Genomic DNA, 26,042 nt, shown 5'->3' on the forward strand with positions numbered 1-26,042 from the left:
TTGGCAGTGGTGCTGGGGACAATCTAGAGGCCTCAGCACAATGAGCACTTGAGGAATGATGAACTAAAGGCCTGTCTTTAACCCCCAGTGTGCAGGTGATTGGTGGAAGTTGGGATTTTTCTTTATGAACCTCCATTTCTATGCAGTAAAGATGCAAGTTCCAAAAATACTCTTAAGTAACTTGTATCATTATGGAGCCAGGTGTTAGCCCCTGATAACATTGCCCAAAACAAACTGATAATAAGGATGTGGAAGACTCAAATTTTCCCACCAGCTGGATGAGGGAACACTTAGAGTCAAATTAAACTGGGGCCAATTGCTCTCGTTTGCAAGGCCATGTGTTCACCTAATTTGCTGGTTCTAGTCTAGCACAAGCAGCGTATGAGAAGCAGAAGAGTTTCACAGAACCTTCCAGATTCCAGCAGTCGCAGAACACAACAAGTCCCCATTCATTAATCACATGCCACAGATGGCATGCTAAAAACCAAGAGTGAGTAAAATACCAGTAGCCGTTATGAGGTCATTCATTCTGGAATGCACAGCACAAATTCTTCACTGCGTAATATATAAACAGCTAAGTAATCACATTTTAACTGATACCATTTTAAGACTTCCCGTCTGTGTTATTACAGAACCCATTTATTAAGTAAATGTAATACTTGAAAAAAAATGTTCTTGCATGACTTCCCAGAGTTCTGCAGTTTTAAAACAATATTATTTAAGAAGCAGAAGAGTTCCACAGAACCTTGCAGAACCTTCCAGATTCCAGCAGCCGCAGAACACAAGTCCCCATTCATTAATCACATGCCACAGATGGCATGTTAAAAACCAAGAATGAGTAAAATACCAGTAGCCGTTATGCGGTCATTCATTCTGAAATGCACAGCACAAATTCTTTACTGCAAAATACATAAACGGCTAAGTAATCACATTTTAACTGATACCATTTTAAGACTTTATTTTTCGTCTGTATTATTACAGAACCCATTTATTTCGTAAATGTTATACTTGAAAAAAATGTTCTTGTATGACTTCCCAGAGTTCTGCAGTTTAAAAATAATATTAAAAGAATGCTTACAAAGGCTAAGACGATTATATTTTTCCACCTAGCTGTTTGTCCTTGCCTTGAAAGCTATTTGCACTTGGCCACAGCCTCAGCTATGAGTGGCTGAGATGTTCTAAAAGTGGCTGCATAATAAAAGGCATAATTTGTCTCCTGCCTTCCAAGCTTGATGATGTTTACGTGTTTATCAAAAACTAAGGTAAGTCAGACTCTTCTTTTCCCTCTAACACCATATAACAACCATCCGAAGAGAATGGGAGAATTGACAGGGCAGTTTCTTAATGTGCCAGTCTTTATGATCTCAATGAAAATGGATGCAGAGATCCACGGCCCTTTTCAGCAGAGGTAAACTAAGGTGGCACTCAGGTATGCTCAAAGACAATGGATAGTAAAGCTTCTCCCCCAGTACTCCTGTGTCTGCTGGTTTCTGCTCAGGCTGAGTTCTTAATCACAAGCTGATTTAATTCAATTTCCCAACTGAATCCTGTTCTTTTACAACCTTCTTTCAGCTCTTAAAAGGCTAAAGGAGAATCTTAATTGGCATGAACCCTATGCTAATTAGTGAGCTTCAAGACTGCTCTCACTCAGGTGTGCGAGCTGAAAGACACTGCCTCAATGTGGGAGCTGTCTGACGCAGTGTCCTTCCCGTCTGTGTCCATTTATCATCAACTGATCACCTAATAAGAGCCACTGAGGCAGAAATAAGGGAGTAAATTCTTAATTAGCAAGTTGAGGAGAGACTGCATAAAGCTCTGTGTCCTGCAGATGTCGGTAATAATGCACATTAACTAGGGTGTTGTTGAAACCAAGGACAGAGTGCAGAGAAAAGTCCGGAAAGCAGCATGAGCTACGATTACCAATCAGCACAGGTGATTAAGCACCCAGTTGGCAGAGCAACCAGAAGACAGAGGGATACTCCACATCCAGGACTGAGAACCACTGCCCTAAGATTTATAGAGAAATGGGGGATTATAAGAGAGGAGGTTATTTGGTCTATCTAGCCTGGTTGGTATTTAGTGGCTAATAGATCCATGAATCTCATCCAGCCATTCGTGAAAGAAGGTAAACTCTAGAAATAGTCTTACCCCAGGATGTATTGGCAATGTGATACTAAAAAGTGCACTGCATAATGAATCATCAGATAATAAATCAATTTGCCCTGCAAGGATTATTGTAAAAGAGGGGGGTTAGGCTCTGGGACTCTGGGAGAAATACAGTCTACACACTTGTTTAAGAAGTATTTTGGTACATTTAGTCTCTTCCTTAATACAGCAACGGTGAAAAAAATGAAAGTTGTTCTTTAATGAAAGGTTTAATCATTGCTTGAGGAAAATATTAACCATAATGACTGTTTACACTTCTGCAGTGTACATTTCATATTTCTGAAGACATTGTGGTAATATATATTGTGCACTGGAGTGTGAAACAAACGGTGAATACAATAAGCTATACAGAGGGTCCATGAGTTTGTGTCGCCTGCTCTGTCTTATAACTTGACCCTTGTTTTGCTCACTCATCCCCAGATTGTGTCATCTGCATAGGGTCCAGAAAGAACGCCTTAGTTACACCTCTTGCACCGTTGGATTGATGATTTTACAAAGTACTGAGCGACGCAAACCGAATCTTGGTTTAAGTGCGGCTGCAACCTTTTTGCAAATCAACAGCGAAAGATTTAACATATTTTGGGGTGATACTGTATATTGTTCTATATCACTGTGTGCTTATGATTTCTCTGCTCACTGATTTCAGGTCCAGACAAGTCAACTTTTACTCTCTCAGTTAAGTTTCCAGTCAGCAGGGGTGTACTCTCCAGGCTACGATCTGTCTCATAACTGCTCACAAAGCCCTGAGGCTGTGGAAGTGCCCGTCACTAGTGTTTCTCCAGCAGCTGTGAGTGACATCAGACAGCAGTCATGATTTCCTTCTGCTGTATCTAATGGAAGCTGACAGTGGCAAGGAATGCACTAAACTTCCAGTACTGCCAATGATAACTGCACCCCATCTTGTGTAAACATTAAATGCACTTTAAAAGAGATGCATGAAGACATAACGTACAGCGATAGGCTGTTATGTAAGCAATCAGGGATTGCCAACCCTTCCTGATAAGAACTGTCAACGTATACACAGCAATACCATTATAATGGTATTATGGTATAATGGTCTATGCTATGGCTCCTGGGAAGTAAGCATCACATGACCAGGTTATAGAAATCAAAGTCTTAGTTAGCATTTGACAGACTGCCAGTCTTATTCTGCATTTCAGCGGGAACCTTATGTAAAACTGACAAGGGTATGTGAAACTGGCAATTTTGATGACAGACGAAGTTGAGGCAGAAAAGACTCAGACTCACTGTGAAGTACCACAGGGTTTGTTCTCTCAGTGATGGATGACAATTCAGCAGAGATCTTGCTAATGATCTACTGTAGCTCCAGGAACAGGTGTTAATGTTACTTCTAAAACAAGAAGAGCCCAAAGAGGCCTCCCATGGATGTAATTCATTTCTGGCACACATTCCAGCCTTTTTGGGGGGGTTACATCTGCTAAGCTCTTAGCAGGCTGCTGAAATATCTCATCTTGTGTTATCTTGATTTTACACAGTTTTTTCGCCATTTCTGTAATTATTACCATATGACTTTAAACACTCATCGGGATAAATTCCAATATAACTGCAGGCACATTCATTTTCAAAGCTCGAGACACTAGCAGCCTAATGATAAAATAAATCAACTGACTCGCTCACTTGAAATCCTGAGCCCTACACTCCACAGAGTCATCTACAAGCCCTTTGCTGCCCAGTGTCCTGGCACGGTTTTCGATGGAAAGGACAGCCAGCGCTGTGCAGTGAGCCAGAGTTAACGTAAGTTTCATGCCCAACCTCTTCATCGGTTGCAGCCCGGAAAAAAATATTTTTTATTGGAATCAGTTCGGCTGCTGCCTCAAACTGCCCTCCTTCAATTTTTCTTTTCAGAGCACCATTTTTATGTGTAGAGCTGCAAGAAGTTACAGCACGGTTCAGCTAAGGTTTAAAATGAGCTCTAGTTTGTGACAAATAAGGCCATTTCCAGAAAACACCAAAAGGGTGATGTTCTAAATCTAGGCAGCTCTTGCAGGAAGTTTTATAGGTTGAGGTCAGCTCTGGTCACTTTTTGTTATTTCACATATTGGGTGTTTAGAAGTGATTATTTCATATGCACTAGAACTACGGTATGCACTAGAAATACAAAATATTTCCACACATAGCACAATGGCTATTTCATATAAGGTTATCCTAGCCATTCAGTTATTTCCAAAATGTCACCTACAGCTGGTGTCTGTTTTTTAAAATGCACTGCGGCCGGGTCAGGAATGAACCCAGGTCAAGTCAGGTTCTACACGTGCTTTTGCGGTAGAGGTAACGTAGTATGACTTTAGATTTTGTGGTGAGGCTAATTTTAAGATTGCCACTGACTTGTTATTTTTTCTTCCTGTCTTATTCCCTTAAAACTTTATTTTGTCCTTGATTTTGTGGCATACATAATGTAGCATGACTTTAAGGTATTGTGGTCATGCTCGTCCCCTAATTTAAATAATTGCTATCTAATTCCTTCTTTATTTTTAAATACAAGTAAATAATAAGTCTAACTGAAAAAAATTCTAAAACATACAATGTTGTGGGTTGTACTATGATTAAGAAGTGCTCCTATACTTAAATGATGGGTGACCCAGCTATAACCACATTGGCTGCAATGCTCATAGCTCTGCTACTGAGTACTGCAATTTCATGATCACTTTCCAAGGAACTCAAAGTGCTGGATGAACAGCTCACATACTGTGCAACACACATAAAGGAAGTAAAAAGAGAAAGTAAAGAAAAGCACTAGAAGTAAATCACACAATGAGAAAAAGAGGTCTTTAAGCACTATTTATAAATGCTGAGTCTCTAATGGATCTGTGCAGCAAGCTCCACATATTTACTGCTGAACACAAGAAATCCCATATTGTGTGAAGCCTGGTCTTCAGGAAAGTAAGAAAGCCAGAAGCAGTTTTCTTTATGCACAAAACGTAATTGACTTTAAATTACAGAGCACCAGTGAATACAATTCCACAATTACGTTCTATAAACTACAAGAAATCTTCCATCACCCATATGTACTTCACAGCCCCTCAGTACGTGCATCCAGCAGCACTGGTCATCCTACACAGTTCACAATCCAACACATCGCTTTTTATTTTTGTACTTTTGCCTCACATTTATCTTCTGGTTGCAAATTTAAATTGCATTAGTACACAACAGAAATGACAAATTTCACTTCTCTTTCCCAATACTTATAGTTTTCCCTGTGTGTTATGTTTGAAGAATACAAAGACAGTGTACCTGCTACAAAACAAATCTTGATAGCTTTGTCAATTTGTTGCAGATTTGTTTCTTTGCAAGCTCAGTATATTTTTGTTTTTCCACAGCAGTTGCACTGCACTTACAAATTTGTGTGAACCCCCATTGTGTTTTTATTACTTTAAACAAAAATGGCATAAGTGCAAGCAGAGACTAGAGCTACTGTATGAGACTTCCTAAGGACACAGCAAAGTACAATTAGAACTAAGTACAATATTTAAATTAAACTTTCAATGTGCCATCCCTTTACAGATAACAGAAGGCAGCAATGTGGCTTTAGAGGTTAAGGCTCTGGACTGACTACAAAAAGGTTGTGGGTTTCAAATGTTGTTGTTATCACCCTGACTGCTCCACTAAGTTGCCTCTGTATAAACAGATACAAATCTAAGTTGCTCTGGATGAAAGCATCAGCCAAATAAAAATAATACATTCAATTTTTTCCCCTGTCAAAGCAAGTGTCGTCTCTAAATTAAGAAGAAATCCTTGCTGTCTAACTGTGGAATGTTGAATCAGAAGTTCCCCAATTACAGTATGCAAATATGCTATAATGCTGGTACCTGGACTGAGTGTGTTCATTTTCATTTGCCAAAGAGACAGCCTTGCTGCTCAGTCTAAAACAGCTCAAAATCAGCATTTTCTCCATGTCTATAAGGAGAGGCTGCAGTTTTGCATAGTTACGTCTCTGTTTCGCTTACGTGTGGTGCTTTATCAGAAACTGGCAGCCAGCAAAGCGAAGAAGAATAAAAGGATCACAGAGGCTTTGAAAGCAGTGATGAGGCCACAGAGGAGAGAGGGAGCACATGGGGACTCGTGGGATCTCACTGACAGGAGGTTGCATGAAAGAAGAACCCCTCTGAATGTCACACAGACCACTGTCAAATACAAACCTCCTGCTCCTCTCTTTGTCTCACTGCCTTGTCGCAGCTGCAGCTCCTGCTTTTCCTCCTGTCAGCGCTGATGCCACACAAAAGCAAATTACCATTTTATCTGCGAGCAAGACAAGGAGCCTCACGTCTCAAACGAGAGGCTGCTTGCCTCGCCAAGGCACAGCGACGCCTCGTTACATTTCCATTTCTCTTAATGACGCCCGCTTAAAATTAAACAGACACTGGGAGAACATTCCGTTTCTCCTGTTTAAAAGTCAATAGAAAGATTTAGTCTCCTAATGAACTTAGCCTCCATTTAGCCCCAGACAAGGCCCCCTGTTTCCCAGTTTCCTAGCATTCGTATTAAGAGCGCTTTCATTGTGATCACGTCAGATGACTCTGCAATTGTGGGGTGTATTAGAGAGGGGAGGGAGGAGGAATATAGGAGCTTGATTACCAACTTTGTGGAGTGGTGTCATCTTAACCATCTCCAGCTAAACACCAGCAAGACTAAAGAAATGGTCATGGACTTTCGAGGGAGTAAGTCCTGAACCCTGTTATTATCCATAGAGACATAGAGGGGGTGCAGTCCTACAAGTACTTAGGGGTACACCTGGATGATAAGCTGGAGTGGTCTGGTAACACTGACGCCCTGTACAAGAAAGGTCAGAGCCGACTATTTCCTTAGGAGGCTCAGGTCCTTTGGTGTGTGTGTGGAACACTGCTACACATTTTTTATGAATCAGTGGTGGCAGCAACCATCTTCTACCCTGTTGTGTGCTGGGGCAGCAGCATCATGACAAGAGATGCAAATAGGCTCAATAAACTCATCAAGAAGGCTGGCTCTGTGTTGGGGATGAGCCTTGACCACCTGGAGGTGGTGGCTGAGAGGAGAATGCTGACCAAGCTCACAGCCATCATGAACAACGCCTCTCATCCGCTTCATGGGACTGTTACTGGGCAGCGGCGCACTTTTAGCATCAGACTGCTCCAGCTACGGTGTTCAAGGGAACACTTCTGCAGGTCTTTCTGCAAAACCCAAAAGCAAACACCCAGAAAAATGAAAAGCAAAGGTAAGAGCTGCCATCTCATCTGCCAAAAGAAAGCCTCTGACTCCAAAACATGCAGACTGTCTTTATTATTTATTCTGTAATAATTTTTTAAAGGTAAGAAACAACTGCATGAAGGCTTGACAGAATATGGTGATTTATCTGTCTATGGTGGGGGGAAAAAATGTTAGGCTTCTTAAAACAGCATCTTGCTAAACAAGTTTTTTTTTTAAAGATATAGCCACACTGTTTCAAGCATGATGATCTGACACCAAATCAAATGCCTGCTCAACCAAAGCGACAATCTTCTTTTGATTTAACACAAGAAAAAATATCTCCAGGTATTTCTGTTTGGGGTTCCGCACAGCAAAGACAAAGGAAGTGATTTTTAAGATGATGGAAAACCTGCATAGGCCAGGGAAGCTACACGTGGGCTGAACACCATCCATCTTGTTGTGGTTTTCTGTTCTGGGGGAGAGCACAGCACAAAAGATGACAACGCTCGAGACAGAAGAACAGAGCGTTTCACAGCTCATTAGACGAGTGTGCTGGCATGCCAGAGAGAGGCAGCGTCGAGTGCACACGGCTGTAGGATGAGAAGCGGCCATCTGTCAGAGTGGAAGGAGATCCATGGGGCTTCTCTCACAGCTGCACCGCCCTGCTCCATTACTCCAGCCCCTGAACGGCAGAAGGCACCCTGTCCGCATGCAGAGCTTCAGTGGCAAATCCCACTGAATAAGCACTTCAACTTGGACAACTTCCACAGCTGTAAAGTAACATTTACCTTCAACTGTAAGTTAAGCTACGCCTTTTAACCAGAAAAAAAAGACATCTAGCACATATTTTATCTATAACGCACTAAAAGTGCACCAACCTGCCCATTTTTGGAAAGGAAGCTCCATCACTTGCTGTCTTTATTATCATTATCATCGCAACTTTATAGCCTGATGTACCCAGTTTATTAATGTGAATATTTGGCTTCCATGGAAGCCTATAGCAATTTTAAGGATTTTATCTTATTTTTGAAAATACTGATGCCTAGCATCTTCGTATGAGGTAGGTATAGTGGGACAGAATAGCTTTTAAATTTGTGACCACAACTGAGCTCCTGCACCAGCCCAGATGGTCACCTGATCCATGTATTCAAAACTACTTCAAATTCTACTGTGCCAGCTGTATGAAAGTTTTGTTTATTTCATCCAAAACCAATGCTTTACTAAATGGGTACCTGAAACGCTGCTATGATACCTGAAATGGGACACAGTATCGAGAAAAGCTGCACACAAACTGCTGCTAAAGATTTAATAATAATAATAATAATAATAAACTTTATTTTATATAGCGCCTTTAAAGGTGGCTTCTCAAAGCGCTTTACAGGATGACAATAACAATAAATAAGAAGACTACAACAATAAATAAGAAAATTTCACAAGACAGGACACAATTATAATTACAGCAATACAACAATAACAATAGAGGAGACCGTGGAAGATGGTATTAAGAAGAGCAGAGGGGTGAAGAATGGAACCAGTTAAGTAAAGGCTTTTCTGAAAAGGAGGGTTTTGAGTCTGGATTTGAAGGAGTTTAGAGAAGGTGACTCTCTAATATCCTTGGGCAAGGAGTTCCAGAGCTTGGGGGCATAGCAGGAGAAGGCCCTGTCGCCCATACAATGTAGACGGGCTTGGGGGACAGTAAGGAGGGCAGAATTTGAAGAGCGGAGGTTGCGAGGTGGGGAGTAGGGCGATAAAAGTTCAGACAGGTATTGAGGTGCCAAGCCATGTAAAGCCTTGTAGGTGAGCATGAGGATTTTAAAGTCTACGCGGAATTTGACCGGAAGCCAGTGCAAGGACTCCAGGATAGGAGTAATGTGAACACTTGCACTAGATCTGGTCAGGATTCTGGCTGCTGAATTTTGGACATACTGCAGCTTGTTCAGAGTAGATTTAGATACCCCAGGGAGCAGAGCATTGCAGTAGTCAATTCGAGAGAATACAAATATGTTGATCAGCTTTTCAGCCACAGTTAATGATAGCATAGGGCGTAGTCTTGCGATATTTCTAAGGTGAAAAAAAGATGTTTTGACAGTATGCTGTACATGTGGGTCGAATGTTAAGCCAGAATCGAATATAACCCCAAGGTTTTTCAATTTTGATTGGAGCTCAAGTACAGAGCCATCTACAGACAGGGTTACAGGACTGGCTTTACGAAGTTGATGGGGGTACCAATAAGCATGACTTCAGTCTTGTCACAGTTAAGATGAAGGAAGTTTTGAGTCATCCAAATTTTTATGTCAGAGATGCAATTAGATAGAATAGAGACAGCCACATCAGTGTCGGGTTTGGTATGGATGTATATTTGAGTATCGTCAGCGTAAAAATGAAAGCTGAGGCCATGTGAGTGGGAACATGTAAATGCTGAAGAGCAAGGGGCCCAGTATTGAGCCCTGAGGGACACCAGACTTGACAAGACCAATTTCAGACCTGTACCCATTGAGAGAGACAAAGTGACAGCGATCAGTGAGGTAAGACTTAAACCATTTGAGGGCAGTGTCAGAGACTCCAAACACAGTCTCGAGACGAGAAAGCAAGATGTTATGGTCAACAGTGTCAAAGGCAGCACTGAGATCAAGAAGGATGAGTATGGAAAGAGAACCAGAATCAGAAGCTATTAGGAGATCGTTGGTGACTTTGACTAGGGCGGTTTCTGTGCTGTGAAGTTGACGGAAGCCAGATTGGAGGGGTTCGAAAAGGTTGTTTGTCATGAGGTGGTTATGTAACTGAAGTGTGACAGCACGTTCTAGAATTTTAGAGAGAAAGGGTAAGTTGGAGATGGGGCGAAAGTTGTTAAGATTGTTAAGATTTCTATGACAAGATGAGGAACTGTTGTTCCTGTATTTACCAGGATGACCATCACTTTGTTTTCTGAAACTTGAGTTCTTAAACAGTGAACAATGCTTCTTCTGATCTGCACCCCACAAGCTGCTGCAATAATTTTCCCACCCACCATGGGTTATCATCTGCTTGGGGAGAAATAGCCTCTTCTGCAAACTGCACCTGTTCAAAAACTGTTTGGTCAATACATTCCAAAGATGGGTATTATTTGAATAACAGCACACTACCTAACAAATCAACGTGATTAAAAAAGTCCAGAATGGCCACTTAACTGCCATTTTCTTTGCAAAACTCAAACTACAATGGTGCAGAACCACTGTACTGATCGACTGAAAGCAAAGCAGTTTTATTACACCCAGACCTACACCTCATAGGACTGCGCTTCTTCAAAAACGAGTTGCTCAATGCACTTCAAACATCACGGGTATCATTCTAGTTTGCCCTTGGTCTACTGACAGGTCCCCCACACTGTTGTCAAGGATGTGCCTGGAGACCATTAAAGCAGCTTTGAGTTTCTAGTTTTTGTCTTTGCTACTTTATTTTTTGTGGCAATTTTCTGATTTAAATCTATTGTTTTGCTGTTCTTTAATGTTGACTACCGTTAAATTGTTATTATTACATAACAAAATATATTCTTACCAAAAGACTAATAGCACAAACTAGATTTAGACTTTTTACAGGCAAATTTATGCCCACTTTTTTATTATTGCATAATTCAATATATTCCAGTTGCTTCCCAAATAAACCTTGAACCCAAATAAAGATTGAGTACCTACTACAGGTTTAAAGGAACTAGTAATAGGTTTATTCCATGCTGTAAAAAAGAAGAAAGAAAACACAACGTTTCGGCCATGAAGCCTTCTTCAGGTGTCGTCTGTCGGAAAACGTTGTGTTTTCTTTCTACTATCACATGGATAACATGGACGTGCCAAACCAGCAATGCCCAAGCAAATCGTCTGGCAATAATCACATATTGTGACATCATAGTGCTTGGCAGTTTCCACATAGCCAACATTTATAAACCTTCCAGTACCAGCTGGGAACTGCAAATGCTACCTTCCCTGCCCCACCCAGCCATCTACTGTATGTGGAAGACTTAAACAGTCATCATCCAGACTGGGGATACCCAGTACCAGCCAGTGATGGTACTTGTGGACGGGCTGTCAAGAAATGACCTGGCACTTATTCATGACCCCAAACAACCAGAGACATTCTATTAAGCCAGATGGAACAGGGACCATTCCCCTGACATGTGCTGGGTGAGCTCTCTAAATTGATTACCCTTACCTACACAGAGCCTCATTCTAGAGCACCCCCCTCTACACATGATACTTCAGGAGACCCAAAGATGGCAGATCATCTCATCGTGTCCCTAAATATGGCGCACAGGTTAAGTGGGAGACCAGCATGGATTTTAATTTGAAACGTTACAGCAGGAAGTGATGGAGTCTAATAAGCCGGTTTGGACAGGTTCAAAAGCCACTCATCCAAAACTACCCCACCATCATCCCCAACCAAGTCTCCAGCCATCTGGTTGGTATTGCCAAGGTACCCCTGGACAAAAACTGGACTGGGGTGAATTAAGACAGAACATTTTAAAGTCACTTTTAAACTTTTAAAGTCACAGAGCTACCAAAGGTTCTGCAGGATCTGAAGTGAGGGATGGCACCAGGATACAACCACATCATGCCACATTTATACACCTGGGACCACAAGCTCTTGCCTGGTTGGCCCCATTCTATACACTGGTCATGAACTCCAGCACCATTCCAAAGATAAGGCAGACAGCAAAGATCCATCCATATTACTGTATTACTGGTATCAATACATTGTCAATGTATTGATTGTACTGTCAAACCCATTAAGCTGAAACAGAATGAAAACTTTGAATCTATAAATGTTTCTATGTTTTAAGTGAGGGTTGCCATTTCTTCAAGACTCCTATGGTTTTGTGCCTTTTTTTGCTCAAGTGTGAGAGTGACAGCTGGGTGGCATCGTAGAGTTCTGGGGATTCTGGCATTCTGACATCACAATGGTACACATTGGCTTTAACTGCCCTTCACAGTTTCAGATGACCTCTGCCTTTACATAACGCAATCAACTACCTCATCTCTTGCAAATGATCATAGCCTCAATATCACATTGTACTGAAATATAACTTTTATGTTTAATCATACGGCATAGAAGAAATGACTCATAAATCAAGACTTCAAAAAGTATGACAGAATGGGGAACAATGAGACACACACAAAGGGGCACAAAGAATGAAATAAATGAGAAACACTGGGCCACTGCCCAGAGTGCAAACTCTGTTTCACATCAGCCTTGCTCCTCTGATATCACAGAGAGGCTGGCAGGCTGACGCAGACAGAATGGTTTACAGAAAAGGGGGGCAAATGCACAAATAAGAAAGAAAAAACGAGAAGACAGGAAAGGGAAAAGGTAAAAAAGGGGGAGAAAGGACCCACTGTATTGCAGTGCAGGGGAGCAGGGAAGCAGTGAAACAAAAGAAAAGCTTTCATTTAGAGAGATGCGGCCACTTGCACGGAGATTGAGGCTCTACTGGCAGAGCAACCATACAACTTAATAGGGCGTCTAATGAGATTGGGAACTAGATTGGCAGCCCGATTGAAAAAGGGCTGGCTTAACTGAACAGCGACCCAAACTAGTTTGAGTGACGGGTTGGGAGCTTGTGGGAATGTTGCAACAACTGGAACGGTCAGACCTGGCCCAGGCATGACGTTAAGTGCAGTAAAGGATCCATATCACAAATACATCGTAGTTCAAGATGAAGTTATAACATTGTAGGATATATATATATATTATGTATTTATTGAGTCTGTAATGTTTAATCAATTAATTACAATCCATAATTATTCAACAACCCCATCTTATCTCGACACTGGCATCTTACTGTCATCTCACAAGTCTTACTGTATCTCACAAGACTCTCTGGACGTGAGCTGTGTGCTGCTATTTTGTCCCACTCCATTACTGAACTCTGGAGAATATCTGCAAAGGGTGTGTGGTATTGCTCTTGCTATTTGATCTCTTTGGTGGGATGCTGGAGAGGAAAGACATTGTGACACAAGATAAGGCACGTGGGGCCATGCAGTGAGCACAAGTCCATGCCTGAGAAGGAGTAAATAGCAGGCTGCAGGGAACAATCACAGCTTCACGCAGACCCGTTCAAAACCATTGCCAAAGTCCAGTCCTACAGCCACTTCTGGAACACCCATTGTCAACCCCACACTGCAAACATTTTCCTTCTGGAAGCAGAATTATGTCCCAATCAAAGCAGCGAACACGAAATTCAAACGTACAGTGGCTGTAAAGCATTGAATGGAAGCAGCTGACTTGCTGTAAGCAGATGTATAACAAGGACTGAAAGACTTTCATTTACTGTATTCTTGCCTCTGAGCACCTGTGCATCTTGTTAATAGCCGAGTCTAGAAGTCCCAGGTGTACACTACAGTGCAGGGTGGCATTGTAATGCAAATATGTGGCATGGTGTGTGGCAGGGTAATACATCGTGTAACAGCTGTTCATGCCTTCCAAATAAAGAGGGCTCTTCTTTTCAATAATCTTACTTCCCCATTACCTTTACACATAACTCAAGGCCTCTTATCAGTGAGACTCAATGCCTTTTGTTTTATCCCCTCCAGTTCCCTGGTAATGAGTTGGAAGTGACACAAGGTCATTGCCTTTAAAAAAGAAGAGGTCACTTGCTAACCAAGCTAGGCCAGCGCACCAGGAAAACACAGTTGTTCAAACCTTCCCCGCAGCAATAAGGTAAATATTTATTTCGGCTAATAGTTTTCTCAAGTAAACTTTTTAGGACACAAAGGTAAACTGACACGTACAGCTGCTCTATTTTGTGCTTGGTGTTTTGTCACAGACATTCATTTGTGTGCTCTTTCTACTCTGTCTGAGTCCTGTAAATCAAATCCAAGATCATGCCACCAAGCTCTCATGGAAACTACGATATACCCATTCTTTCAAATATGCTGCGCTTTATAACGTGTGTGGGATTTGCTGCTTAATTTCAAATACAAAAAGGAATGGTGCTCTTTACCTGATCTTCAGAGAGCTGAGAGATGTGGTTCACAGCAGCATAGGACTCGATCTTGGGATTGAAATGGTTGATTATAGCTCTGGAAAAAAAAGAAAGAGTAAGAGCTACGAAAGTGCGTGAAAGGCCACAAGACAACAGTTTAAGAATAGATTTGTAGAACAGATGCAGAGACGCAACAAAGTTCATAAATAAATGAACAAACCCCCCCCCCAACAAAAGCAGCTGCTGCCTTGGCAGGGACAGAAGAGGCCTGGGGTAATGATGATGCACATGCGCCTTATTCCAATTCATCCTCAGTATTCGCCAGTCCGTGTCTGTGCTGCTGCTTCTTTGTGCTCCCAGCTAGACTAAAGCACTACTGCATCCATCGGCAGATTAACCTCCGCAATTACATCTGCAAACAAAACAATCTCAGTGCTGCCGAGCGTTACAACACCCTGATATCATTTGAATCCCTAAGTGCTGGCTATAACTATGAAATCATGTTGCAAGTGGCTTCTCACGGGCACAAAGCCTATATCTGCCACTGTGATGCAGCTCAGGGGGTTTTATGAGTCTCCTAAATGCAGTGTGTTGACCATCCATTAGGATCCATAAATCTGCGATTTCCCCCTAATAAAAGAGGAAGGCTCTTAATCTCCTAAAATATCTTAAATGAGGTGTGTTTTATGGGGCCCTGAAGCTTAGCACATGTCTCTCAATCCTCTGCATACGTTAATTTATTTAGCTACCTAAGGGGGCGATGACTGCTTTGTGAGCCAAGACGATTCACCTACTTTTCTTATAATTTCCCATCGGTGCTTCAAGTTCTTCTAAAAGGTTTGGCATTCGCACCATGTTTGCCTTGGTTTACAATGCGGAATAGACTACTGTGCAGCTGGGACCACAGGGTGAATCTTACATTGGCACTAATAATTTCACCGTGAGGCCTCATCCTGCCAAGTCCCCGAGCAAGCCAATGTGCACAGCTACCGGACACAGAAGGCAGAAGACCAAGACGGGGGATTTATCCCTGCCTTCTTCACCTCAGCAGGCTCAGCAATGCTGATACAGGGAGGAAGAGCAATAACTTAAACATTTCAATGGGCAGCTTCCTTCAGTTAGGGCATTCGGGCCACTGGATAACAGTTGTGTCTTTAGTGTAAGGATGTCTACAGTGATCACCCAAGAGAATTATTTTCCTGAATTAAGATTAATATCTATCATATACAAACAAAGTTACAGTACATATTTCTCATACATAAAATTCACTGTGGGTTTTGGCTTATGAAACCATTTTAACTATTTTTAATAACATCTACACATTGAAAGAAAAAGTAAATGTAGTAGTTTTCATCACAAGTGTAGCAGAGAGATCTGTTACCATTTATTTTAGCATTTGGAGATGCCATACCGTCATCAGAACTACACAGAAACACACACACAGGCGCCACCTTCTGTAGATTCTTACATTCCCGTTGTTCTGTAACCAAAGGTAATAAAAAGGCTAAAAATGCTGTTCAGGTTTTCTGGTACAGCAACTAGCTTCACCAGAGCATACACACAGGAAGTCACATGCAGTGTTCTGTTCAATGTTTTCACCAAATTGTGGATCAGCACTTCTCCAAAGTAGATACAAAACCATTTATTCAATTACTTGTTTTAGAACCTAATTGCAGAATCTTGAAAACCTGACTATCTGTACCCTGTTTAATTGTACAACATATATATTGGTCTGGAAACCACATGGTAAACTCCCTAAGAGACAGAAAAAGAGCTTTCCTCTAAAATCTCTTAAGGGAACAAGTCTCAACTCTAAAATGGACTCGAATTGCCACTGCGACTAAAAACTTCAAAGGATTTTCATCTTTTACCATCATTTTTGGGAGTTGCGGGACGGACTACGTGATGCTGTATATGATAAGATCTCAATAAATAAATTGTTAAATTCTATCCATCACAGAAAGCTGCTTCACCTGGTGAGAGTCTTGGAAATAGTAGGCTTAAGGAAGAACAATATCCTAGACAGGACAGCAGCTTATCACATGGAGCGTACACCTACACTCAGGAACGCTTGAGAAATGTCCATTGACCTGGCCAGCCTGTGTTTGGAAGGAGAGTGGAAGTGTGTTGAAGCATGAGGACAGTAAGTTCCATGGTAAAGTGGTAAAAACACACACACATAAAGCACCTGAGAGCAGAAATAAACCTGGAACCCAAAGACTCTGGGGAAGCAACACTAACTGCTTCTCATATTATACACTATTCCACACGGGAGAATGCTGGAAATGGATCATGTGACTGGAAATGAATATGTAAGGTCTGCACAGGCATCTCATTTTTAATTCAAAGACTTACTGAAGCTACTCATGTGTAGCCTATGATCAAAATTAAATAAATAAAGATGCTAAAAAACGTTGGGGTTTTTTGCCTGAATAACACGAGACTCCCTGGAGATTTTGAAACGGACACGGTTGAGAAATAATCAAGCGAAAAAAAGGCCACATGAGGGCCTGAGGCAAATTCCGCTGACCTTTCAGCAGTCTGAGCCTGATCTCCATGGAAACTGGGCAAAGGGGCCTAACAACCGAGTACCCCTGATTGACAGGTGACAAAGGAGGTATATTCAGCAAGAGGACGAAACCTTCTCCAGCCTGATAGGGGCAAGCTGACACTGCCGAAAACAGCTCAGCAGCTACAGCTCAGAGAACCTGGAAACTGCATTTTTCCCACATGGTCCAAAAAAATCCCGCCCCCCACCTTTGAGCTGCGTGGCGTAATTAAGAATCAACAGCATTACAGTTATCACTGGGTAGACCTTCAAATTAGCCGGGAGTTAAATGATCTTATTTTTTTAAGGGGATGTTGTATTTGTGTAGCTAAGCTGGAGGCGTTGGGAAATTGAAATCCTTTTCCAGCTCAGTGGGGAGCCCACTGTGAAAAGCTGGCATTGTAAGCTAACGCGAATCACATCCTTCGTTTGAGTGCTTTTTGGAATATGGATAACCAATTAGAATGAAGAGATACCATATGAGTGACTGACAGCACTCTTAACATTACACTAGCAGATGAAGTTAGTCTTGAGATTTAGGTTTACATTCGACATTCATTTTAAAACTTTGCTAAGACTCTGAAGTTCCGACAGGCCATTCTGTAAAATCACAACATATTGGTCAATGCACATCCACCCAGAAGAAAAAAAATGTAAAGGTCAGTAAAAGATCACTGCGCCTGATAATATACATCACTTCTTCATTATAAACAGCCACAGTTTGAGAGTAGAGCATAAAACGCTTAATATTTGGTAAAAAGGACATTACAACAATGGCTCAGCAACAGTGGGATATTCAGGCTTTTCCAGACTTTTTTTTTTCATTTTTTCAATTGGAATCAAAAACATACACCCAGAGTAATATCCATTGTCTATCTCATTGTCCAGAGCTGCATATAGTGGCAGCAGGCTGGGACCCTGGGTTCAATGCCAGACCTGGGGTGCTATCTGTGTGGAGGTTGTGTTTTCTCCTTATGTTTGCATGGGTTGAGCTCCGGTTTCTTCCAACAGTGCACCTGGCTTCTGGGAAAACTGGCCTTAGCGTGTGTGCTTGTCTTTGTCTGTGCCCTGCGATGGACTGGCATCCTGTCTAGGGTATATCCTGCTACAGTATGTGCCTGTTGCTTGCCGAGACTGCGACTCTGAATGGGAAGGAGCAGTTAGAAAATGGATGGATGGATGAGACGCACATATTTCATACATACTATACAAAAGGAATCCCAGCTTTAAAAAATAAAAACCTTTATTTTGCCATTGTAAAATTCTCACTGTACAAGCTACAACAAAGATGAAACATTGAATTCCTGACTTCCTCAGGCAGACTGTATCAGTAGGTGCAGTCTCTATAATAAAAAGCCCCATTTCCAGGTTACAGTATGAATTTTTACATGACAGTTTTTCAACACTGGGCTCCCCCATGTTACTGATATATTTTATATGCTCCTGATCTGCCTGTCTTCTATCTGTATAATGTAGCACTGAATGATTTACCTGTGTTCAAAAGATGAGCTTCCAGAGACTGTTTTCGTCAGTCATGTCTCCACCCAAACACAAATCAAAAACCTTGGGGGGTTTTCCAGGTGAACACATAACAAAAAAGACCGCATAGGCAGGATGTCAGCTTCATCAAAACAAGTTCTTTGTGTTCCCATTAATAAGCAGGTGTTGTACACCGTGCTGCCCAGTTGGGATATGGAACTGCAACAGAATGTCATTAGTCTGAAGCCTGCCAGGCAGATCTCTGCAGCTGTCGTCGCTTTTGTCATAGTGAATGGGAAGATATTTCATTCGCAAAATGGTGGTGGAGATTAAAAGCCAACTAAAATTAACCAACTAACTACTCTTCTTTTTGACAGGTCTAGGGTAAAACTTTTGGTGAAGTCACGAGAGAGCCGAGTTCTCATCCTTCTCAGCTTTGACACAACCAACTACCGCCGACATACATAAGTAACTCGGCCTGAACATACACCTGCACATTCCGATTGCATTTGCAAGCTGGAATATTAGAAAACTGCTTTCAGTTTGAAGGCTTCCAAGTAAACCACAGTCACGCCTGAGCAAACAGATGAAGGCATTTTGTATCGCATTAGTTCACAATACAGTATAGGCCATATTCCACCAAGCAGTTGTGAACCAAGTGTGGGCATCTGTGAGGTGCGAGTCTGAAGCAGAAATGAGTGTTAAAGATAAATATTTCAAGTAAATCAAATCAGTGGTACCGAAAACATTAAGAAAATAACGTTCAAGTAGCCGCCTTAGTTTAAACAGTAACCACACGTTGCAATATTTTAAATTGGATTATAAGATCAAGATCACTTAATTAGCCCTATACAATTTCTTGCATTAGGAATTTGTCTTTTTCACATACCCCAGCTTCCTCTCCATGAGACACACAGACTGGGAGAGCAGCTGGGGTTAAGGGCCTTGCTCAGGGACCCAACAGAGTAGGATTCCTCTGCCGGCCACAGGATACGAACCAGCAACCTTCCCGCCACAGGTAGGTGCAGATCCTTAGCCACAGAGCCACCGTTCCGCTCCAAATTGTCACAAAATAGATGATCAACATAGATATCAAAAAGAATATTCAGGTTTTGGAATCTGAACTACAACTTCAGCTCTTTATTGATGTGGGTCAGAATAATTAAAAAAACATTCTAAAGAAATAATGTAAAGAGTAGATCACCAAATGCAGATGTCGGTAATACTGTAAACCTTTGCTTTAACAGACTAAAAGGATGGAAGGGGTGTTCGATTTTGTAGAATGTTCATTAAATCACAAATCTATTTTTTTCAACCCAAAAACACACTATTATATGAAAATATATATATATATGTTTGTGTTTTCTGGATCTTTTGGCATATTTTAACAATTGTAATTAACACAATGAAAATTGTTCCTGCGCCTTGTTTTATCATAAATATACAAGCTGGTTATTTCATGAGTGCTAAATATCCTGTATAAAATTCACTAAAACATACAAAACATTGCAAGCAATTAAACTATCCCTATAGGACAGTATATACAGTATATTCCTGAATTTTAAACCCATGTAGTATTTATTCCTACCTTGTTTTACTTTTAGTGAATTTTACTTTTTTTCCTAGTTAGAATTTTATTATAATAATTATATTTTTTTAAACAATTGTTTTTTATTAAAAATTTTGCTAAACTATATGAAAACATAACATGCACCACAAGCAATCTGCCTACCCCTATACCAATGGTCATACCCCTGTAGGGCATCATTGATATTAATGCTTTTTAGACATGTTTTATTGCGGGGAAAGTCCATCCTCTATTTCTGATTTTACAGGTATCACAAACATCATTAACTAGATGTTGCCAATTATATCAAAATCTGTAAAAGCAAAGCATGGTTAAGTCAGGGTTAAGTGTAATTGACACTGCATAATGATTTAAAGAACTTTTGTAAAAAAGTAGTAGTAGTTTTCATGGAAGACTTCAACTTCTTAACATAGAATTGGAAAGACGTACTGTACACAAATATCGGTGACAGAGACTGAAATGGTAGACATGGTTATTGACAGCTTTCTTACCCAGTTTGTCAGAGCACCTATAAAAGAAAATTATTGTATAGCTCTTGGCTTTTCAAACAATCTAGACAAAGTGAAACATAGGCAAACAGAGGTGTGAGAACCACTGGGGATCTGTGGTCATATTTTGTGCCTTGAAGCATATTTTGAATAACTGTTCAGGCAGAGTCCAAAGGAAACCTTTCCACAAAGCAGACTTTGTTTAACACAGTTAAGAGAAGTAAAATGGGACAGGATTCAGACGAAATCAGTGGAAAATGAATGGCAACCTTTTAAACAGATTGTTTTTGAAGCACAGAAAAACGTATCCCAAAAGTGAATAAATAAAAAGAAAAAAACAGTATTCCAGATGGTTCAAGGATCAATCATTTAATAAGGACAATATAAGGAAAAAGTGCACTTTATAAAATTATTAAAAAAGAGGATCCATTCAAGGATGAAGAGTACAATGTTTTGTAAGCATAAAGGATATCAGAAAGGCCAAGAGAGAAATTGAAAGGAATACAGCAATGGAGGGTAAAATAAATTTCAGTACTACAATAGCAAAATAATCATCAAGGATAAAGTAAAACGTATTCGGGCCAAAAATTATTGAGACAACGAAAGGGAAACAGCTGATGTACTAAATGAGTATTTCACTAAGGTGTTCACTCAGGAAGAAGTCAACAACAGGCCTCCAGCAGAGGAAGGACAAAATTCTGTATTAATATGAGCACAGAAGATGGTGAAGGGGTTTGGATACTAGAAGCTCTCAAGATTAATAAATCCCTAGGGGCAGATGGCATTCTTACCAATAGTAATCAAAGAAATTAGAGATATTATTCAGAATTCACTGATGCAACACTTCCAACTGTCCGTTAACACTGTTTTTATAATCTCCAAAAAGGGTGAGAAACCTGACCCAAGTTATAACAGACCAATAAAGCTTGACTAAATATAAGAACAATTATAATAACTAAAGTAGTGAAAATATACTCCAACTATAGGGAAATAATATCCTAGGAAACAGCTTTGATTTAGAAAAGCTAGGTTTTGCCTAACAAACGTGTTAGAGCTCTTTGAACAAACAACAACAGTAATGTATATGCATAGTGTAGATGATATGGTGGCAGCATGTTGTCATGGTGGCACAGTGGTTAGCATTGCTGCTTTGCAGCCCTGGAGCTCTGCAGTAAATCCTGGACCTTGGCTGCTATCTATATGGAGCTTGCATGTTCTCTCAGTGTCCGCAGGGCTTTCCTTCGGGTTCTCCAGTTTCCTCCCACAGTCCGAAAACACACTGCTATGTTAATTAGCTTCTAGGGCAACTGGCCCTGGTGTGAACGTTTGTGTTTGTTTCTGTGTGTCTGCCCTGCGATGGGCTGCCATCCTATCCCACACCTGTTTATCCTGCTTCGCACCCCTTGCTTTCTGCAATAGGCTCTGGCTCCCCTGCGACCCAAAACTGAAAGAAGTGATTAGACAATGGTTTGATGGATAGGATATAGTGCATTACTAGGTTTTCAAAAAGCTTTTGATAAAGTTCATCTTTTATGTGGAATACACAAATTGCCGGCAATAGACATTCAGGGGAATATGAGTGTTTGGTTTGAGAACTGATTCATAGAAAACTGAAGATAGAAAACAGAGGGTACAGATAAGGGATAAAATATACTGTATAAATTGGGGTGATGTACTGTAATTAGGGATCTGTTCTAGGAAAACTGCTCTTCCTATAGTATATCATTGATCTAGATTCTAGTTTGCAGATTATACCACATTAGGAGGATTAGAAAACACTGTCAAAGCAGCCAAAGGAATTAAAAATTCAGATAAAATTCATGACTATGCAAACACATAGCAGATGGCATTTAATGTAGACAACTGCAGGGTACCGAATGCAGGTAGAAAAAACTAATTATAAATACAAAATGGGAAATGCTGTTGAAGAGGCAATTCATGAAAAATACTTTAGTATTTGTGATGACACAATTTACATCTTCCAGCAAATGTGGGAAGCAATTAAAAATGTCACTAAGTTATGGAAAAGTTATTGCTGGAATTCATCCAAAAATAAGCAGAACAACCAGATACATTCCTGGGTTTATGGGAACGTCCTACATTGACAGGCTGGAGAAACTGCACCGTTTTAGTCTGGAACAGAGAAGACTGCAAGGCTGTACAACACCCGGAAGCCTAGTTTAAAAACCTTTCTAAAACATCAGGAGGAATGAAAGTCCAAAGACCTTGGCCCTGGACCACAAAGTAGTGTCACAACTGGATCACATGTCACACGCTACAATAAATCACAAAAGCTAAGACCACCAGAATACTGGCCACCAACGTTCGTCTAAAGAAAGAATAAAAACTGCATGGCAAAACTGGACATTATTCCTAAAGGTCCAAATATGTTGCATTTCACTTTGGAGCAATGAGACATTTCCAAACTTTTTGAGATTCTCAACTGAGGTTCATGAGCAAAATGAGCTGTGGCAGATCTCATCCCAGCTCCCCAAGACAGAGGACCTGGTCACAGCATCTGCAGCAGGCTCAGAGGTGCAGCATCTGTCCCAAGAGAACAACCTCCTCTCTCAGTGCCTACAGGGTATTGGTTTCATATGCAATTACAAACACAATGACCATGCTAAACTGCTACATAAGCAGGTGACATGTTGCACACTGTTGTACAACTTGAAGCTGACTACTGATCAAACAACCAGGTCACCCAAGACATAGCAAATAAAACTCAACACATGGACCAAAACCCATCTGAATGTAAAAGATTAATAATGAAAGACTTTGTTTGAGCCTGGGTCATGTATCTGACCAACTGCAACCAGGACTCCACAATCAGTGGCAGAGTGGAGAGGTAGACCAGACATTTGTCTGCCGCTGCCACCTTGGCTTTCTACAAAATAGCAGCTCTGGCAAACCACTGAGCCTCTGGCTCCTCCAGCCAGTGCGAACCCTCCTGCAAGAGAGATTCCGCATCACGAGAGACATGAGATGAATGTCGGAGAAACCCGCAGAACTGCAGGGTCAAAAACAGCTGGCGATTCTAACTTGGGTGTGTTTATGCTAAAAAAGTAAAAGGCGATTGCAATTTTTTTTTACAAAAAAATCATGCCAAGCACTGTCGCCCGGGTGTTTTCATCACTACTGCACTTCCATGTCCTCACTTCCATTTCAATACCTTAGAGGACAGCAGAGGGTTAACAACCCCCTTTCACTACCCCCTCAAATAAAACATTATATCCATCATTAATTAACACATGAGAAATACCACAAGCTTATTCATCAATATTAAGGTCACTAATAAAAGACAAGGCACTTTAATTGAGCAATTATGCAGTAATTGATTAGTCATTAAAATGCTTTCTAAAATGTATGCGCTCCTGTGTCGCAATGCCCTGCCGCATCTGGGTGTTTCCCAGGCCTTTCTGTCTGGTTAGTGCAGAATTCTGCTGGGTTAGAACATAGCGCTCAAGAGGCTGACAGCGTTTGTTACAAACTTTTCAAGTACAACATATGCGGAGACAAGACATGAGATGGAATATTATTACTACATTTATTTGGCTGATGCTTTTATTCAAATTAACTTACATTTGCACCTATGTACACAGCTGGGTATTGTACAGGATCAATTCAGATGAAGTACCTGGCTCAAGAGTACAACAGCAGTGTCTCACCTGGGATTTGAACCCACAACCGCCCAGTTATAAATCCAGAACCCTGACCACTGCACCACACTGCTGAAGTACAGACAGTGCATTAGTATTGATACTGATCAGTGCTGAAGAATAAAGGAAACATTAGCAATCAGTATTAAAAAAAGCCACTGTGTGAGCCATTAATATAATCTAAAAGAAGTATTTTTTTTTAAATGGCAACATCGTTTCCATCTCACAAACATTTCCAGTTGTTAAAGTAATTCTGTAAAGTATCACACACACACATACCCTCATTGTAATGATCACAGGCTTGGAGGGATTAGATAGCTCTGCATAACAGGTAAAACACCAAGGAGGAAATTAAAATTACATTTCAATCTCTCGCCCAAAAGGCATTCTACCAGATCACTGACCCCGCACCGCCCCAAATTAAACGCTTTAATTTCACACCAAGGGACATTGCCTTTCACAGCCGCAGCACTGAGTTCAAACCCTTAACTGCCAGGAACAGTGTGCTCCGGGCAGGAATTTAAATAATTATCTTCATTTATGAACTGCAGACAGATTCAGAGAAAAAAATGTAAAATGGCTTCAGCGCTCCTGAAAGGACTACGAACAGAAGCCCAGCGAACTGCAAAAGGCGCAGAGGCTTTCGACTGCCATCATCCTTTAAGAGCCGGCTGTCAGTTAAAAAAAATGGGGCCTCTCATTGATTTCTGATTAATAAAATCATCTCCCAAGGTGTCATAATCAATATAAAACTTTCAAACCATTAATCAAATCTTCAAAAAAAGTTTTTAAGGCAAAATAATAAAACGGACACTCCATCAAAGTCAGCACTCCTTGTAAGCGCATCATCTGGCGCAGCACTGCAATCGATGCCTGACACAGCCCTGTCTCGGCCGGTTCCTCTTCATCTCCAACCCCACTGCGAGATCACAACTTCAGCCCTCACGCAGGAGCGCTGGCACTGTCCCAAAGCTGCACGTCACAGGGAATTCAGTACCACTGCGGACCCAACTTGTGTTTCTCTCCCGACACGCTCTGATGTAATGGCATTTAAATGAAAAAAATCCTAGATTTACTGGGCACTTCAAAACTTCCATCTTGCAAAGGCGCGTTGTGGACATCTCAAGGGCTCTGGATTTCACAAGCGGTGGATGACATTCAGTGCTCTTATTGCTACAGAGGCAGGTGCCTGTGAGGGCAAGACGGTGATTAAACAGGTCAATAAAATCTAACTCATCTAATCCCCCATGCTCATTGCACATGCCACTCCAGGCCTTATTAAACTTTCATGAGAACAAACCTATGTGACAGTTATTTAATGAGATAAACTGGCAATCGATCAACATTTTAGCACGATCATTCCCAATTCCAACATCGGAACACCCACATTTATGTCTAAATCCCACTCCCTATGAATCAAAGCAACAAGATCAGGTTATTATGCCCCGAGTGAGCACAGTGCCAGACTTAAGAATGCCTCTGCAAAGACAGAATGCTATTACAGGAGAAAACCCATATTAAGATTGAGAACAATGCAAATCTGTGCAATGCAAATCTAACTTTAATTTGCTTCCAAAATATTAACACATCTGAGTCCCACCTACTACCTACCACTACAATAAATCATAGTGTAACTATGTCCACCCTTACAAAATGTACTCACTAAACTTGCTGCTTGTCTTATTTTTCTATGAGGACATCTGTCCATGAACTTGAGATGTGGTGTGTGTGTGTGTGGGTGGAGAGATCAATGTTTCTGCTTACATTACAAATGCCAGCTGATGTCCAACATTTTGACCAAAACACAGAGTCCCTTGTACCTCTGTTTTCTGCTGCACTGCGACTCAGATATTGCCAGCGGGGCACATTCATCATTTGTTTGAAAATGTGCACTTTAAACACAGTTTTAGGTCTATAGTAGGTGGGACATGTGCAGATATCCATAGCGAATGAGTGGTCACTTGTATAAAGCTGCCCCTCA

The 26,042-nt window shown here is 41.1% G+C and overlaps 1 protein-coding gene across 7 annotated transcripts in view; it reads right to left on the minus strand.

Moving 5' to 3' along the window:
* Positions 1–26,042, minus strand: part of armh3 (armadillo like helical domain containing 3) — an 81,302-nt gene that overhangs the window by 7,254 nt on the left and 48,006 nt on the right. For 6 of the 7 annotated variants that reach the window (XM_088635975.1, XM_088635973.1, XM_088635976.1 and 3 more), the window contains one exon: positions 14,318–14,396. In XM_088635975.1, the coding sequence (XP_088492101.1) occupies positions 14,318–14,396 (79 nt within the window). Of the gene's footprint in view, positions 1–14,317; positions 14,397–19,666; positions 25,251–26,042 lie in introns of those variants that run through there. The other variant, XM_088635978.1, reaches the window with a different exon arrangement.

Source organism: Lepisosteus platostomus, chromosome 6, assembly GCF_059453375.1.
Source record: "Lepisosteus platostomus isolate fLepPlt1 chromosome 6, fLepPlt1.hap1, whole genome shotgun sequence".
NCBI lineage: Eukaryota > Metazoa > Chordata > Actinopteri > Semionotiformes > Lepisosteidae > Lepisosteus > Lepisosteus platostomus.